This window comes from Drosophila subpulchrella, chromosome 2R (genome assembly GCF_014743375.2).
Source record: "Drosophila subpulchrella strain 33 F10 #4 breed RU33 chromosome 2R, RU_Dsub_v1.1 Primary Assembly, whole genome shotgun sequence".
In the NCBI taxonomy this organism is placed as follows: domain Eukaryota; kingdom Metazoa; phylum Arthropoda; class Insecta; order Diptera; family Drosophilidae; genus Drosophila; species Drosophila subpulchrella.
Window position 1 is genome coordinate 3,113,095 of NC_050611.1, and position 16,012 is coordinate 3,129,106.

General features: G+C 42.5%; 3 protein-coding genes across 5 annotated transcripts in view; 2 read left to right on the forward strand and 1 right to left on the reverse strand.

The window, feature by feature from the left end:
• The window catches only part of LOC119549088 (heparan sulfate glucosamine 3-O-sulfotransferase 5), a 46,398-nt gene continuing 30,386 nt past the window's right edge, over window positions 1-16,012 (reverse strand). For both annotated transcript variants that reach the window (XM_037856819.1, XM_037856818.1), the window contains exons 4-9: window positions 11,454-12,364; window positions 8,696-9,122; window positions 7,542-7,757; window positions 4,699-5,126; window positions 4,140-4,333; window positions 1-2,646 (exon numbers count right to left, since the gene is read on the reverse strand). In XM_037856819.1, coding sequence (XP_037712747.1) covers window positions 2,423-2,646; window positions 4,140-4,333; window positions 4,699-5,126; window positions 7,542-7,757; window positions 8,696-9,122; window positions 11,454-11,767 — 1,803 coding nt within the window. In that variant the 5' untranslated portion in view covers window positions 11,768-12,364 and the 3' untranslated portion in view covers window positions 1-2,422. The remainder of the gene's footprint in view (window positions 2,647-4,139; window positions 4,334-4,698; window positions 5,127-7,541; window positions 7,758-8,695; window positions 9,123-11,453; window positions 12,365-16,012) is intronic.
• On the forward strand, window positions 13,131-14,469 carry LOC119549090 (elongation of very long chain fatty acids protein F). 2 transcript variants are annotated; one of them, XM_037856821.1, is made up of 3 exons: window positions 13,131-13,590; window positions 13,655-13,839; window positions 13,894-14,469. In XM_037856821.1, the coding sequence occupies exons 1-3, from the start codon at window positions 13,548-13,550 to the stop codon at window positions 14,452-14,454; spliced, it is 789 nt and encodes a 262-aa protein (XP_037712749.1). In that variant the 5' UTR covers window positions 13,131-13,547; the 3' UTR covers window positions 14,455-14,469. The 2 variants fall into 2 exon arrangements, with proteins under 2 accessions (XP_037712749.1, XP_037712750.1); XM_037856822.1 differs by lacking the exon at window positions 13,131-13,590 and having other exon boundaries at window positions 13,725-13,839; window positions 13,884-14,469.
• Window positions 14,610-15,720, forward strand: LOC119549091 (elongation of very long chain fatty acids protein F). The gene is made up of 3 exons (XM_037856823.1): window positions 14,610-14,724; window positions 14,783-14,967; window positions 15,030-15,720. The coding sequence occupies exons 1-3, from the start codon at window positions 14,694-14,696 to the stop codon at window positions 15,591-15,593; spliced, it is 780 nt and encodes a 259-aa protein (XP_037712751.1). The 5' UTR covers window positions 14,610-14,693; the 3' UTR covers window positions 15,594-15,720.

A 16,012-nucleotide genomic window follows, 5' to 3' on the forward strand; every position in this document is an offset into this window, starting at 1 on the left:
TTTCGAATTACATTTATTTATTGCATGCGTAAAATTTTCCATAGCATAAAATGTTGATTCTTGTTGGTTTTCTTACAATTTGTTGAATTTCTATACGATTTCCTTCGTTATAAGTTGATTTCTTTTTTTTTAATTTTTGGAATACTTTTTGTAGGTATGTACATTGAAAGTTTGAATAAGTTGCAAGAGTTGAGTTATCATTAGAGTTTAAGTTAAAGTTAAAGAAATAGAGAGTTGATTTTTAAGGTACATTATAGTTGTTGAGTTTTGCACGTTCAATTTAAGTAGACAATACATCAATAATATCAATATATCAATATCAATGGAGGATCTAGATTTGAGTTAAACTTTTGATATGTATTTTGTATGCAATTGGCGTAGTTCAAGTAAGAGGACAAAATGTGACTACAAATTGCTCTTTGAGTATTTTAATATATAATTTCGCATTACTTTAATATATTTTAAAACGGAAATGGGTTCCATTTCGGTTTTCCTCCCTGGATTTCGGCTAATGTACTTTTTACTTCTGTATAAAAATATAAACAAATTAGTAATGTTCGTTGTCTTTGCTACTATATCTGTTTTGGTTGGTTTACAGAATTGAAATAACCAGCGATTGACAAAAAAAATGAATAAAATATTCTGCGGAGGACCTTCAGTCTTGCTTTGAATTTATATTGCTTGGTTAGTTTCATTCCTTTTGTGGTTCCTTTGTCGTTTAGAGATCAGCATAGGATGTATATAAGGAGATACACTGTAAAAACAAGGTTTATACATTCCATAGTCTATTATCTGTTTAGTATTGATTAGGCGCTAGTCGAGTTCTGTGCTGAAGATCCCTAAGAACTGGTACTCGAACCAAAGGGGGGGTATACATATATCTCTATGCATACGCGTGTATTTGTTGGTGTCAACCGAAATTGGATGGATCGTCACGGAAAGTATTAGCCTAGGTTGAGTTTTTCACATTGAGTTTGATATGCATACGAAATGTTTAAACTTTAGCCAAACAGCTGATAAGTGTATATATATTATGTGTATCTATAGGTAGAGTTGCCGTAATTGATATGGGTTTCTCTCCTTGGGAATATAAAATAATCTGTCTTAAAAATGCATTAAAAAACTATCTTTGATAAACTTATCACTTAGTGGGTGCAGTATAATTTTCTAAACAGACAAGCTATTCTTTTGGTTTGGGCAGTGCGTTATTAACCTAGGATACGGCTATATTCAACTAGAAGTTTGTCTATGACGATTCCGTGACACATCGCGCACTACAAACTAGGTCAAAATCAAAGTCATTTACAACAAATTTGATGCTCGACTTACGGTCTACGATACGTTTGTATATAATATATAGATATGTATGTTGTATATATATTTGTTCTTGTATATTTGCCGACGATTGCGGCTGATATGTTTCGATTTCATGGTTGGTTTAGCTTTCGATATGTAACATAACGTACGAATTGCATTAGTTCAATCATATTCAGTACCCAAGTTGCTTGGGGACCTCGAGTACCCCTGATATGTTGTGTATACACTAGGCTATGCTATATTATGCTAAATGTGATATGTTTAGTTTTGTTCATGTTTCTGTACGCACACATTTAATTCAGCCGACTGTTAGTCTAAATACATTTTTAATTGCCACTTCACTCCCCATATGATACCATTCTCTCTCCCCAATTCCCGAATACCCACAACCACCCATCGCAATCATTTTCAATTTGTCCTATGCTTACATGCTATAAAATCACATTTAGTTGCTTAATTAATTTTTATGCTCTCAGACACTCCAATTCACGCACACACACGCACGGAGAGAGAGAACAGACATGTAGAACACAAACAGACGTAGAAAACGTGTAACCTTCGAACATCATGTAGATATTGCTTTTCATTTCGCAACATATATGCGATATATATGCGATGCATATAGGATGTATATGCTGCACACACATTTTCATGGCCTGCTGCACACCAAAATGCGTGCAGTTTATTTTACTATATTTTTTTATGTGACTCCTTGTTCTTTCGCTTGTTCTTTGCTGGTGTAAAGGCAAATTTGCATGTGCTGGTGGTGGTGAGTGGGTGGTTTACTGGGCTGGGCTGGGTTGGTCTGGGAAAATAGGAATGCAATTTTTCAATACGCGCACATAATTGAACTGTCAGAGCTGCTCGACTCGGCCAGGCAGAAATACTGCGAACCGCCCATCGTGAAAATATGCAACGGAAAATGGCAACTGAAAATCCGGGATAACTTTGCCCCGCTATTTGCCCCCATTTTTTACACGGGCTGCTCTTCCTTGTAATTAAATTGGCTGCACAGCGGCCCAAACGATTGACCAACGGCAGATTTATTGGCATCCAGCCCAGTCCGAGGAACCCTCCATTTGCCGTCCAGTCTCCTAGTCCCAGCTTATTCCTCCGGCCAGCCCAGATCCTCGCCCACCAGCTCGTAGAAGCGTTGGTTGTACTCGGCGAAGAACCTCCTCAGTCTGGAGACCACCACGGGATCCACGTGCGGGTGCTTCCTGCCCTTCGTCTCCCGGAGGCAGCGGTCCCCGTTGTCGTAGCGCAGGCAGTAGAACCCCTTCGTCTCGTTGAAGTAGAAGTGCTCACTATTCACCCGATGCTCGATGCCTGAAATTAAGATAGTTCCTTTTATAATTCTTTTTTCGGATAAAACAAAGCAACACTATACGAAATATCGACGATGTATCATCAATTATTTGGTTTGTTAAGTTTTTATACCCGTTACTCGTAGAGTAAAAGGGTATACTAGATTCGTCGGAAAGTATGTAACAGGCAGAAGGAAGCGTTTCCGACCCCATAAAGGATATATATTCTTGATCAGGATCACTAGCCGAGTCGATCTAGCCATGTCCGTCTGTCCGTCTGTCCGTCTGTCCGTCTGTCCGTCTGTCTGTCCGTCCGGATGAACGCTGAGATCTTGGAAACTATAAGAGCTAGGCTATTGAGATTAGGCGTGCAGATTCCTGAGCTTCTTACGCAGCGCAAGTTTGTTTCAGCAGAGTGCCACGCCCACTCTAACGCCCACAAACCGCCCAAAACTAAGGCTCCTACAGTTTTCATGCTAGAATAAAAATTTTAACTAAAATGTATTGTCCTCATCAATACCTATCGATTGACCCAAAAAAAAGTTTGCCACGCCCACTTGAACGCCCACAAACCGCCCACAAACTTCAAAAAATCGGAAATATGAAAGCAGATATCTCGGAAAATATCAAAGATAGAGAAATGGGATTTCAGATTTAGATTCACGCGAATATGCCACGCCCACTCTAACGCCCACAAACCGCCCAAGCCTGTGGCGCCCACAATATTCATGCTAGATAAAAAATTTTAACTGAAATGTATTGGTCTTGTCAATACCTATCGATTGATCCAAAAAAAACTTTGCCACGCCCACTCTAACGCCCACAACGCTTAAATCTGTCTACCGCCGGTAGGTGGCGCATTTCAACCTCGCTTTGCTGCATATCTCCATTTTCCTTTGGTCCTTTTAGCTGAGTAACGGGTATCTGATAGTCGAGGTACTCGACTATAGCGTTCTTCCTTGTTTTTAATTTTAAAATTCCATTTTTAGGTATATATTTTGTTCTCATGGCTGGCATTTCAGCAAATGATTGTTAAAAATTAAGTGATGGAACTTCAAATTGTTATAAATAAAATGGGAACCATTAAAAAAATTTTTTAATATTTTTATAACACAACCAAAAACAAAGATAAGGCCCGTATTCTCGTCCTCTTGGTTAACTAAAAGTAGGTTTTCCAGATAGTGCTTCCATGTTTAAATCCTACCTTTAGCTTAACATATGGGCGAGCCTTAGTGCTGTTTTCTCGTCTGAATGTCAAACTAAAAGTAGGTTTAAGACCTAGAAATCATTCGAAATTGTTAAGTTAAGTCATACTTTAAATTTAACTAAAAGTAGAGAAATCGGACCTTAACTTTTCCTGTTTCGTTAGTTAATACGGTTGGGTATACTTAAGTAAAATATCTATATAGTTACTTCCTTAAAATAAAATAAGAATCAAAGTTTTAAACGGTATTATAAATCACATGCCGCCTTTCAATCTCCAAGATATTAATACCACCTGCCAAAGTTACTCACCCAGAAAAGCCTCGATGCGTTTCAGCTGAGAAACCGGATCCTCGATGAGGCGATCCCCATTGACCACCAGAAGCTGCTCCCGCGGAAAGACCTCCAGCCAGCGGTGGAGGTGGACATGGTACATGGAGATGCTGAGCGGTCGATAAGCCTCGTTAACGGTGCCATTGGGAAATATGGCCAGCTCCTCAAAGGACCTGCGAACGGGTGAGCGAGATGAGTTCGGGGCCTTAAATCTTCCTTTCGACAAGGACGGCAAATTGAATTGCCAACAGCTGCAAATGAGCAGCTCCACCCCTGCCCTTCCCTTTCCCACTTCTCGACCATGTTAAACAGAGTCCTTGGCTGCCCCGCGTCACTCCCTCTGTCAACAAGTGAGGTCGCAACAAGAAAGTTTCCCCATCAGGGGGACAGAGACGGGAAGGGGGAAAGCCAAGGACAAGAGTCGCATTTTGGGCAACTTTCATTTGCAGTTTGCATTTCATTTGCATGTCAAGCAGGAGCAAAAAGAAGGAGGTTGCAGGGAGGTGGCACGGGAAACGCCTCAGTTCACTTCACTTACTTGGCTGCCATTTGGGCGGCGCTTGCCATTGGCGACAGTGTTGTGGTGGTCATCGCAGCCCCACCCACTGCCGCCGCCTGCCTCCTGGACGAAGAAGGTCCTGTTTTCCCTTTGGTTTCCTTGGCTCCGGCCCCACTGCCACCCACCAGGGCATTGTCATAGCCACGGGCCGACTGCAGTTTGGCATACAGCACCGATTGCGCCGACATCTTGGCAGCTGCGGTTCCAACTCCGGCCCCAGTGCCCCCTGCCCCGCCGCCAGAACTCTCCCTCGCAGGACTCGGAGGGTCCTTCTCGGCCAGCGGGAGGATGGCGGTGGCCGCGTGGCTACGCAGCTGCGTGTAGTCCGAAATCGCTCGAGTAACTGGCTCCCGCACAATCAGCAGCAGCTTGATGCTGGCGTTCATGGCCCGCACTCTTTCGGGAACCTGAAAGTTATAAAATTTATAGATATCAACTTTAAAGTATATAACAGAAAATAAAATAAATATTTGTTGAATCCTTTAGACCACAATGCTCCTTGTAAGCAACTGATAACTTCAATAGCTAGCACTGGGCGTCCTTTTGATTTGGTATCCTGCTTTTTAGCAATATTTATAGGATTTATGGGATCTAAGAATCATAGACCACCTTGCAAAGTTATTCAGAAAATATTAGAATTGTCTCCTAAAAAAGTGCAAGTACCCAAATGTGAAATTGTTCGATTTCGTGTAAAATTTGTCTAAAATATATAATATGCAAATATTTTAAAATAATTCGATTAAGATCTTAAAAATGGACTCAAAAAAAACTATTTTCTATGTTTCAATACAAATTTACGTTGCTCAAAGTGAACTTGTCTAACGTCTTTATTTTTTCGTAAAAATCTTTTTAAATAATACCATACAAGGAAAGAAACATATTATAAGCGATACTTTTTAGTCAAAAATTTTTAAGGAAAATAATCAAAATAAATCAAAAAGATTTATAAATTTTTTAAAGGTTCTAAGGCTTACAAAAATGCAGTTGAATGTTTATTTGTATTGTCTCTGACTAAACGTATTATTTAGCTTGTCAAAAAAAACTTTACAATTTTAATATATAAGTTTACATTTATTTTTGATTTACGGTTTAATGCAACCGTCTAAAGATAACAAAGAAAATACCTGATTTTATATCAGGCTGTATGGCAAAATTAAATATTCTAAAAAATTTGTGCAATTTATTTATTCTCGTTCTCTCCCAAAATTAATAGTTTTTGCGTCATGATTGTATGCAAATAATAAAATAACTCTGAATTTATGCAGCGAAAACCCAAAAATAATCAAAATTGCATGTGCTGAAAAACTGAATGAAAAAGAATTTGATTACGTTTGCAGTTTGAACAACAAAAACCTGCTTAAAATAACTATTACGCGCTGCCATATTAAAGAAATTTAACATAAAAGATATTAAATGATGATGTGTTTTTGCAGCCCTTTCTCAATGTTTTCCCAAGGTGGACCTCGGTGTAAACCGAGTATCTGATGCTGTGCCTTCGTCTTTCCAATTAATGAATTTATGCCGGGCACCAACAATCGATAATAATTGCAAACTCTGGGTGCTACGTTTTAAGGGAAGCTTGGCCGCCCCTTTTGTTGGCTTTAATTTGCTGCCTTTTGTGGCAGCCACGCCCCCTGTCCGCCCACCGCCCCTCCGCCTGTCCGCCCATCCGCCCCCTGCTGCTGCACTTCCGCAGCAAGTGTGCTGTGAACAATTTAATTAAGCCGGAAAATATTGCCGTACAATGTTGGCAGAGCCCGGACTTGGCTCCGCCGGGGTCCTTGAATTTGCCACGTTGTATAAATAGCCTCGCAAATGGGCGAAACGAGCCGAGTAAATAAACTTAATCAATTTCAATAAGAGCCACCAGGCCGTGCAACAAGTTCATAACTTTTTTGTTTCTCCCCCGTGTACTCAAGCGTTTCGGAATTATTCACGTTGATGAACCATTTACAGTGCCACAGTTCGCCCGGGGAATATACATTTCGCTGAATCTTTAATGCGGCCAAAATGCATTTGACATATCAGAGTTCACGAACCCGGGGGAGCAGATCGAGGGCTTTGGTTTGAGGCCAAAGTACGCCGTGGGGAGATGCATTATTCATGGAGCTCTCCATGAAAATTTGACATTTTACGCTGAGCGAGATCCGCTTGGGTGAGGGCTTCTAATGCCGCCTCCTTCTCCCCCCCGAAATGCATCTCAATAAATATTAATAACAGCATTAATGAAGATTTATCTACGGTCTCAACTCCATTTTCGCCATCCAAGTGGCAGACAAATTGAAATGATGCATCAACTGCAGACGCGGCAGGGACAAGGCAGTTAAAATTGAAATGAAACTGGATAAAATATGGCCCTGTCAGCCCGGTGAGGATGCCAACCAGCTACCAACCAGCTACTAGCCAAAGTTGAACCGCCCACTTGGCCCACTTTTCCCTGCGACACATGCAACTTCCGGCTCGCAGCGAAATTGCATCAGGCCAAAAACCCAATTTAGTGACACTCTGCGGGCAACAAAAACAGGGGGACCGGAAAAGAAACAATAATAAAACCTGGCCCGAAAAGCGATTCAGTTGGGTGTTAGACATTGCCGTTGGGCAAATGAATTTGCAAACATTTCCGCTCCGAGTCCGACATGGGCACGGAAATTGGCTGGGACTTGGCCAGCGTTTCGCTTTAATTTGATAGATGGATGGTAGATGGCAGTAGTCCACAGGCAGGCAGACGGTTAATTAATAATTATGGACGAGGGCCGAGAGAAAGGCAATCCTAATTGCCAATTAGAGATCAAAGCGGGACTGGAAACACTGGGAACACTCACCTCTGGCGACACAAAGTAGCTGGGACTCTTCTCGATGGTTATCTGGCCCCGGAACGAGTGCGGCATCTTCTTGCGGTACCACTCCAGGCCCTTCAGGTAGTTCTCGTCCCGGTCGAAGAAGTGCACCTCGCCGCCGGCCTTCTGGATCCGCGGATGCAGGTAGAGCATCTCCAGCAGCGCCCGGGTTCCGCACTTTCGCACGCCGATGATGAGGGCCTGGGTCCGGAAATCAAGCCAGAGAACATGAACATGCTAGTTTCAGCAATTAGTCGGGGCTTACCCCACTACCCACACTATACTACCCCTACTCATATGCATATACACTTGGAAAAACGCGAGTTAGTTACCATTACATACTGAAAAAATCTTACGGTGAACTTTTACTTTTATCGTATTTGTAGTACATTTTAAATAATACCACCCCTACTTCTAGGCATATACCCTTTGAAAAATGGGAGCTAGTTACCATAAAGCACTAAAAATCTTACAGTGAACCCAATACTTTTATCGCTCTTGGCATAGTACATATTAAAATTTAAAACTCTTTCAAATCTGACAGACCCTACGAATAAATAGCACCACTGATGGTATAGTGAAGAAATCAAGAAGATATTTAGATTCCTATATTTACAATTTACATATATTGACAGCAAATCCTCTGTTTTTGAATATTTTTTTAGATGCCCTAGTTATTTTATTAGCGTAAGGGTCGATTCCTTTCCGGATGTTAAGCTAAACTTTGAGCTTGAAACCTACGTTAATCTGCGGAAAAGAAACGGGTTTACTAACTTTACAAATAAAAGCTAAGTTTGCTTCTTTAAAACATTAGTTATAATACAAAATTCGTCGTAGATTTAAAAGGTTCTAGGGATTTTTATTGTCTTAAAGCTCTGGGTTCTTTCAATTGTATTTTTATTGTCTTAATTGTCTTTCAATTGTATTCTAAATGTGTTAGGTTTTAAGAAAAAGAATCAATTTTTAATGTTTGATATATAAATGTTTATAAATGTAACCATTCTAAATTAGTTCTTAAAACATTTTATGTGGCTTAGTCTCTACATTGCAACTTGGGATCTTAGTAATTACCGTTTCTCTGCAAACTATTTTATAATTTATCGAATGCCGTGGCAGATTCCCCGAACCCAAGTACTTACCTGTGGCAGCCGTCGACTGGTTTTGGGAAAGTGCACTCGGCTGGAGGGAAAGACCATGGGATGGCTTAGCTGATTGGAACTGGGCACGGGCTTCACGAACACCGGCAGATGATTGGAGGCGGCACCGGATGACGAGGAGGAGGAGGAGGAGGGGTGGGAGCCCGAACTGGACGACGAGGAGGAGGCCAGGGCAGAAGCGGAGGCGGAGACGGCCAGGGAGAGCCGATGCCTTTCGTGGACCGCCTGGGCCGCCTGGATGTTGTACACGGCACTATCGTACAGGACGTGGAAGGTGAGGAACAGCGAGATCAACATGACCGTAAGGAAGACGACGGCCAATTTTGGACGGGACACGCCCACCACCAGGATGCAGTCGGTGGGCGAGGCATCAGGACCCGCCGGCCGCATCGCCGATTTCGGTAGCCATCTGCAGGAAAAGATAGACAAGAACAAAAAGGCATCGATTAGTTTTTGGTTTTGGCTCTGGTTTCGATTCTTTCCAACTTCCGCCCCAGCTAATTAGATTGCCCTATCCGTCTGCGCCGAGTAATTAACGATGGCGGTTTCCCTGCACTTTCTAGTCCCAACTTCACCTCCTTTTCCGGCTGCCTTTGGCTAAATTAGCAAGACGACACTCTGGACACCGTCCTCCATTTTCAGTCCGCGTCCGGCGGCGCTTAAGCGAATTCCATTATAAACGTTTCCGCTTAGACCGCAACAAACACTGCCAGCATTATTATGAGCACCACATTGCAGTACGCTAGGCGTATACGTAACGTGGCCTAATGGATGACTTCATTTGCAGCATGCCACACGGCTGGGCGGCTAAAATGGGGGCGTGTGATGGGTTAGGGCGGTAGGTGGGCAGGGGGGCATTAGCAGGTGACAGAAGGAGCTGCTGCCAGTCTGCGGCTAAGTGCATTTTCATACACAGGGGGAAGGGATAGGAAGGGACGGGAGCAGGAGAGTACTGGTAGTAGGACAGGACATGGCTGGAAATGTGTGGCAACTGGTGGCTTCCCCCCCGAAGTTTTCCCCGCTCCATTGGTGCCTCTCATCCACTTCGCATGCGACACCTCGTTAAAAGTAACGACACACTGGCTGCAGGCCCGCAAGGAGTCGAGGCACTTCACTCGACGGCGCCGTTTGTGGCACAGGGTGCAACCTCAGAGCAAGACCGACCGACTTCCTGCCACTCCCCATCCCCATCCCCAACCCCTAGTTCCCACCCCTCCTCACTCAACCCCACCCTTTTTCCTGCCAGTTGTCGACACGCTTTAAGTTCTTTTTATATTCACAACTGCCGTTTTTTTTTCTTAGCCCGTTTTAAGCCAGCAGCTGCAGTAACAGCACTGAAAAAAATATATACCATTCCGTTTTAAGAGGTGAATACAAACATACCATTTTTTCGAGAAATGGGGCTGCTTACAGTGCTTGTCTTAATAAAAAATGTCGTTAGGTGCACAATTTGTTTTACTAAAACAGATTAATGCATTATGACCAAAAAAAATTATTTTTATTGCTTTGTAATTTTGTTCTTTAATTATAAGTAATATAAAATGACGCAAATTATAATTTGTAATGATAAAAAATTTAATTACTGGAAATATTATACCCAACACTTCTCATTTCCGAACAGACAAAGTATCTCGAGTGCTAGCTTACATTTCTCGGAGAGACAACGTAACATTAATGAAAATTAGTTTTTTCTTTCATTTGCGGCTCGATAAAATAATTGATGATTTCATAAAGCTTCCTAAGATGAAATTGTCTGATTCGAGATTATATATTATAGATAAAATCTAAAATGGCATATAACCATCGTAACCCTATGAATAACACCACTCTGTCATTGTTTCTCGTTCAAATTTATTAAACGAGTCAAGAAAATCGATTTGTTATTGCAAGTTTATCCTGTCCTTAACTTTTTAGACAGATAGTTATAAGGAACTTCGGCTAAGACTCGAGAAATCGGCTATCTATTAAGCTAAAGTAGAATTTAAACTATCTTAAATGTATTAAGTCTTGAGGCCTAATCCCACATTAATTAATGGTTCTTAGGGAAGAGTTTCTAAGAAACTTTTCGCATTTCTTGAACTAAGTTTAGGGAAATGTTTTTTTAATCTCCTCCTCTATTTCTCCAAGTGTAGCAGCCCGGCTGCGACTGGCCTCGTTTCGAGCCCCACAAGGCGGGCCGCCACTTGACTGCGATCTGCATAAACGCAGCACCACCCCTCGAAGACCTGCCCCTCCCTTCCCCCCTGCGCCTCTGTTGTCACACACTTTCTGGGTTGGCTGGCAGCCTTTAAGCCAAAATCCCCGCCTTAAAGCAGGCTCAGGCGCCCCAATCCCGACAAAACTGGAATAAGTTTCTTTTCGCGGCGCTAAGCATTTGAAACGCTTCATTTGTCCCTGTCTCTGGGCACGATTCTGCCATCCCCCCGCCCCTCGAATCGTCGCCGGGGTAAATATTTATAATTCTCTGATTCATTTTGGACTGCTTTTCTGTGCTGTGCAGCAGCGGGGAAAATCGAATCGAGCAAATGTTGTGCCGTTAAAGTTAATGCAATTTTCATTCGCGTTGTTAAAATGTAAATTTTATTAAACCAGCCAGACGTGCGGCTATCTCTGTTTCTAGATTCCCCGGGGAGCTGGGGAGTGGCTTGACCTTTTTCGGTGAACCCCCCCGGATGGCCTTCTTATCGGCTACGTGCAAAAGCGAAACTCGAGCCCAAAATGATTTGTTGGCCGTACTCACAGGATATCCAGCGGCAATTTGACGGAGCAATCGCGCAATGTCGCCTGATGTTGCTGCTGTCTCTGGTGGTATTGCTGTGGGTTGCCGATGTTGCCGCTGTTGCTGTTGCTGTTGCCGCTGTTGCTGTTGCCGTAGTGTTGCTGGTGGTGATGGTGCGGGTGTTGCAGCAACTGCTGGTACTCATTGGGCTGGGCCTGCTGGTGTTGCTGCTGCTGCAGCTGCAGATGTTGCTGCAGGGACTGCTGCTCGTTGCCATTGCTGCTGCTGCTGCCGCTGCTGTTGCTGCTGCCCGCACGTCTTTTGGCGGCAGTCATCAGAGAGGCAGCTGGGCTCGGCCGGAGTACGCGTTCAATGGGGCCCAAACGATTGCCGCTCTCGGCTGTTGCAGCAGCTAATTGGCCAGTGGACGTGGGCCAGCTCGATTGCAACAACGTGCAGCATGGGCTGGTCGGGTTGGTTGGGGGTGGTTAGATTTATGGGCCACCCCTCCACAGCCCTCCCTTTACGCCCCCTCCACGCCCGGGCAACTGCTCTTTTGTTTCGACCCTTTTCGCGGACTCCGGTTCGTGTTTTTTGCACTTTAATTAAATTCCAGGCAATCGCTGTGCCCGGATTCCTTCAGCTCGATTCGCTCGAGGTCACTATTCACAGAGTGGGAAAGGTAACCAGTGACTGGACGACATATTGCGCCTCATTTCCGCCCGGGCAAACAAAGCGGAAGTTTCCCAACATCATCATCATCAGCGGCACCAGGGCCTGACCTTATTGTTGTTCTGTAATTAGATTTGTTGCCACCTTTGTTGTTGTTGCTCCCACTCTGGGATTAAAGCCGTATGGGGCTCGCCCGATTTGGCTGCTGCTGATGGTGCCCAGCGCCATTGTCTATTGTTGGCCGGAAACGCTTTAAGCCTCTGCAAAGATAAACAGAACAAAGAAATCGGTCAGGGAAGTCAAGGACAAAGTGGGCTGGGGGAAAATTATCGATACTTTCAGGATATAAGGTAAATGAAATATATTTGCATACATATTCAATCTTGAATGATAAAGATATTTACATCTATATCTAATACACACTTCATATAAGAAGTGATATTAATTTGAAACGATGGGAACTATGTTCTAGTAACTAACTGATTTTAAAAATTTAAAGTAGATTTAAACCTCCGAGTTTCAACAAGTTTTCTGGGTTGAAATACATTGAAAAATACCTTTATTATCCGTAGGCCTTTTTAAATATATGTATTTAGTATTTGGTATACAATACCATAAAGGTTGCACTAAAAACCAATCCGTACTTACACTTTTAACCAGTATTAACACCACGAAGGCCGATTAAATCTATTGTTTGTATTCTGTCAGTTAAAGTAAGCATAAAGTTAAATTATTCGGAAAGACAAATTCATTTTCTCAATGTAATGCTAATTTTACGAACGAATAATCTATACAGAGTCTATTATCATTCGGAAATCGGATCTAACTAACCTAAATAAAAGTGTAGGCGAACTTTTTATTGTCAGTTTCCTTTTAATCGACCGATAAATTTAACTGAAACACAGCCGCTAGCTAAGAGTTTTCAATTAGATTAACCCTATCATGATATAGAGAAACATCTCCGAACGGAGAAAAGTTAACCTGACATTGAGAAATATGACCTGAATCAAGAACAGAAGAAAAAATGACAGCTCATTCAAATCAGAAATCGAGCTGCCTATTGAGGCCTTTTCACATTTTTTTTTTCGCATACACTTGTAACTTGCTCTTATAAACTCTTATTTGTACCTCGCTCAAAGTAGTTTATATGTCTGGAAACCTTTCTTTCTCACCCCGTCTGGACCCGTGCAGCGCAAACGGGAGATTTACAATTCCAGAATTAGAAAGTCAAATCTGTGTGCCTCTTGGCCAGGGAGTTGGACTGCAGAAGTAGCATAGTGTATGCGAGAGCATACCTAATCAGGTGTCATCGGCGTGTGACCACTCGGCAAGTGGAGACCCTCTTTTCGGGGCAGCCAGTGCTTCCATTTGGAATACAGCGTTACAGGTGCATGCCTTTGTAAGGAGGCGAGAAGAATCCTCGGATGCAGACTCGGAGTCACCATGAACTCAACACTACTGGATATGTTACGGGGACTGCCGGCGGGTGAGCTATATAGTTGCACCTGGAACTCCCACTCATTTTACTGAACTCTACGACTTATCTACAGATCCCGTGCATCTGCCCTTGCTTGGATCACCTCTACCAGCGACTTTCATTATATTTTTCTACTTGTTGCTAATTTTCAAAGTGGGTCCTGACTTTATGAAGTCCCGAAAACCCTATAATGTACGAACAGCCATGCTAATCTATAATCTCTGTCAGGTCTTAATGAACTCTGGCATTTTTATAATGGTAAGCTTTATCAATGAACAGTTTAGTCATGTTTAAAACTCCAGATACTTACAGGGCACCGAATACCTTTTTGTGAGAAAACCGTATAACTTCCGCTGCATGGATGTACTTCCGTCGGATCATCCGGATAAATATGCCGATCGGCTGTTTACCTATTTCTACTTTCTCAACAAGGTGGCTGACCTGATGGACACCGTATTCTTCGTGCTGAGAAAGAGCTTCAAGCAGATCACTGTACTGCACGTTTATCATCATGCATTAATGGCTTTTGGGGTGCCCATGACTTACTATATCTATGGACCCGGAGGACAGTATAACACGATGGGTTATCTGAACTCATTCGTGCAATTGGTCATGTATGCCTACTACTTTGTGGCTGCTTGGTATCCTCAAGTGAAAAACAAATTGTGGTGGAAGCAATACATTACCAAGTTGCAGATCCTTCAATTCGTGATCCTCTTCGCCCAAGCTGTCCTGACAATGTGGCTGAATCCTGCTTGTACCTTTCCCAGGACCCTTCAATTCCTACAGATTGGAGTTTCGACCTCCATGATGGTCATGTTCGGAAACTTTTACTATCAAACATATCTCAAAGCCAAGAGCAAAAAACCATGAGTTTTAAATGAATTAAAGTTCTCTTTTCGAAATTGAGTCGTTCTCAGTTGAGTTAAATTTAATCGAGCGTTTTATTCTTTGTCTCTCATTTCGAAATGTGGGACAGACATCGCAGTTCAAGTATTTGAATAATACATTATTTGATTTGATTTGGTTAATTCCGATAAAACAACCTGGAATGCCTTAAGCCAACTGAAACAGTCACTAGTGGTCCCCCAAACAACAATCACCGATCAAGAATGCTCCGACTTTTGCACATTCCCCAGGCAGGTGGGTTCGGCGAATTACTGATACAAGATATAAACATTATCAACCGAAACCTTTCCAGACCCAAATCCCATTCTACTGGCTGGCTCACCATGGCCTATTATTGTGATTTTGGCGGCTTATCTGCTGTTTGTCCTGAAATTGGGCAAGATCTTCATGAAAAACCGGAAACCCTATGATCTGAAAACAGTCTTGAAGGTCTACAACATATTTCAGGTGCTCTACAATGGCATCTACTTTGGAACGGTGAGTCTTGAGATTGACGAGATTGGTTCGTGAGTTGATAAAGGCGTATTTCTCCCCTCAAGGTATTCTACTACTTGTTCATCGTGGGCATTTGCAACCTACACTGCATTGAGAGCTTTCCCCAGGGACATGAACGAAAACAGATAGAACGGGTGTTGCATGCCGCTTACCTTTTGAACAAGGTGCTCGATCTAATGGATACCGTTTTTTTTGTACTTCGAAAGAGCTTTAAGCAGGTCACCTTCCTGCATATATATCACCACGTGTTCATGTCCTTTGGAAGTTACGCTCTGACCAGATATTATGGAACCGGGGGACATTTAAACGTCGTGGGATTACTAAACTCCCTGGTGCACACGGTCATGTACTTCTACTACTTCTTGTCCTCAGAGTATCCCGCATTGAGATCCAATGTTTGGTGGAAGAAGTACATAACGCTGACACAGATCTGCCAGTTCTTCCTGCTCCTCAGCTACGCCGTCTACGTGCGATTTTTCTCACCCAATTGTGGGGTTCCCCACGGACTGCTCTATCTGAACATGCTGCAAGGCGGAGTCTTCATTTATCTGTTTGGAAAGTTCTATATCCAGGCCTATATGCGACCATCCAGGGCAAAGCAATCGTAGGCCTAATCTAGAATTTAACCTGTCCCTTGTACCCTGAATATATGTATATGCGCATTCAATTAGTCGATGTATATAACTCAGCACTCGCCTCTCTATCACTTGCCTAATAAAACGGTAATGACCTAAATTTACACTTTTTATTATGGGGGTAATTAGACCGATTATCCTACGAGTTTGTCTGTAGTATTATCAATTGAGTCCAAACTGAATAATATATACTAAGAGCTCTAAATAAAACTGGACTATTTTATTTTTACAGAATTAATCAGTTTCGGGTCGTTTAAGACATTTTTCTTTAAGATTCCACATATGACAAACATTTTGTGTCGAAACTTAATTTCAGTTGGAGAAAAACTAAAAAAAAATTGGTTCTTTTTCTATGTTACTTCACAACGGCGTTATTCTTTAATCAAAACATT